This window comes from Penaeus monodon, chromosome 34 (assembly GCF_015228065.2).
Source record: "Penaeus monodon isolate SGIC_2016 chromosome 34, NSTDA_Pmon_1, whole genome shotgun sequence".
NCBI lineage: Eukaryota > Metazoa > Arthropoda > Malacostraca > Decapoda > Penaeidae > Penaeus > Penaeus monodon.
The window spans coordinates 8,970,978-8,971,724 of NC_051419.1; the positions used below are offsets into that span (position 1 = coordinate 8,970,978).

At 43.2% G+C, this 747-nt stretch overlaps 1 protein-coding gene across 1 annotated transcript in view; it reads left to right on the plus strand.

Moving 5' to 3' along the window:
* Positions 1–747, plus strand: part of LOC119594807 (basement membrane-specific heparan sulfate proteoglycan core protein-like) — a gene marked incomplete at its 5' end in the record, with an annotated part of 219,836 nt that overhangs the window by 2,152 nt on the left and 216,937 nt on the right. Inside the window, 1 exon segment of the mRNA XM_037943897.1 lies at positions 563–728. Coding sequence (XP_037799825.1) covers positions 563–728 — 166 coding nt within the window.

Genomic DNA, 747 nt, shown 5'->3' on the forward strand with positions numbered 1-747 from the left:
CAGTCAGAACAACAGACCGAACTCTCAGACATTCTTCTCTAGCTTTAAAAAAACTTTGTAAGTATCTGTAAGCTCCCTTTGGCGAACTTTTTAACATTCCTCTTAGGGCCTACACCTTTAAGAAATTCGCGTGCTTCGGTCAACACACCCGAACGAACCTCGAAGCATTCCTGTATCTCTTAAAAAAAAAAAAAAAACTTTCAAACATTCCTTTAGGGCCTCCACCTTTAAAAGTTTCTTGTGTTTAGGGTAACACATATTTTATTCCTGTATATATAAAAAGAAAAAAGAAAGGGAAATAAAAGCCTGTAACTCTTACCTCACTTCACCAAACTTCCAAAAACACATCATTATATCCTCATAAACTTCACCCGAGCCAAACGAACGCCCCTTGCATCCTTCTTCAATATATTCACATAAATTTCACCTGAGCTCAACAGACGTCCTTCTATCTGGAAATATTAAAATAAACCCCCGTTGCCGTTAACGCAAACCCGCGCGAACGAACGAAGCCTCGAACCGCTCCTGCGAATATTCTCAAACTTCCCTTCCGCCCTTCCAGAGATCATTTACCGCGTGAAGTTCCAAGTTAACCTGATCTGGAAGGCCGAGTACAGCAACAAGCAGGGCTCCCTCTTCCAAGACCTGGCCACCGAGATCAGGAACGCCTTCGACATCATTCTGAGGCCGATTTCGGGAGATAAGACGCTCTACGTCTCCAACATGAAGTAAGTTCTGCGCGTGGGA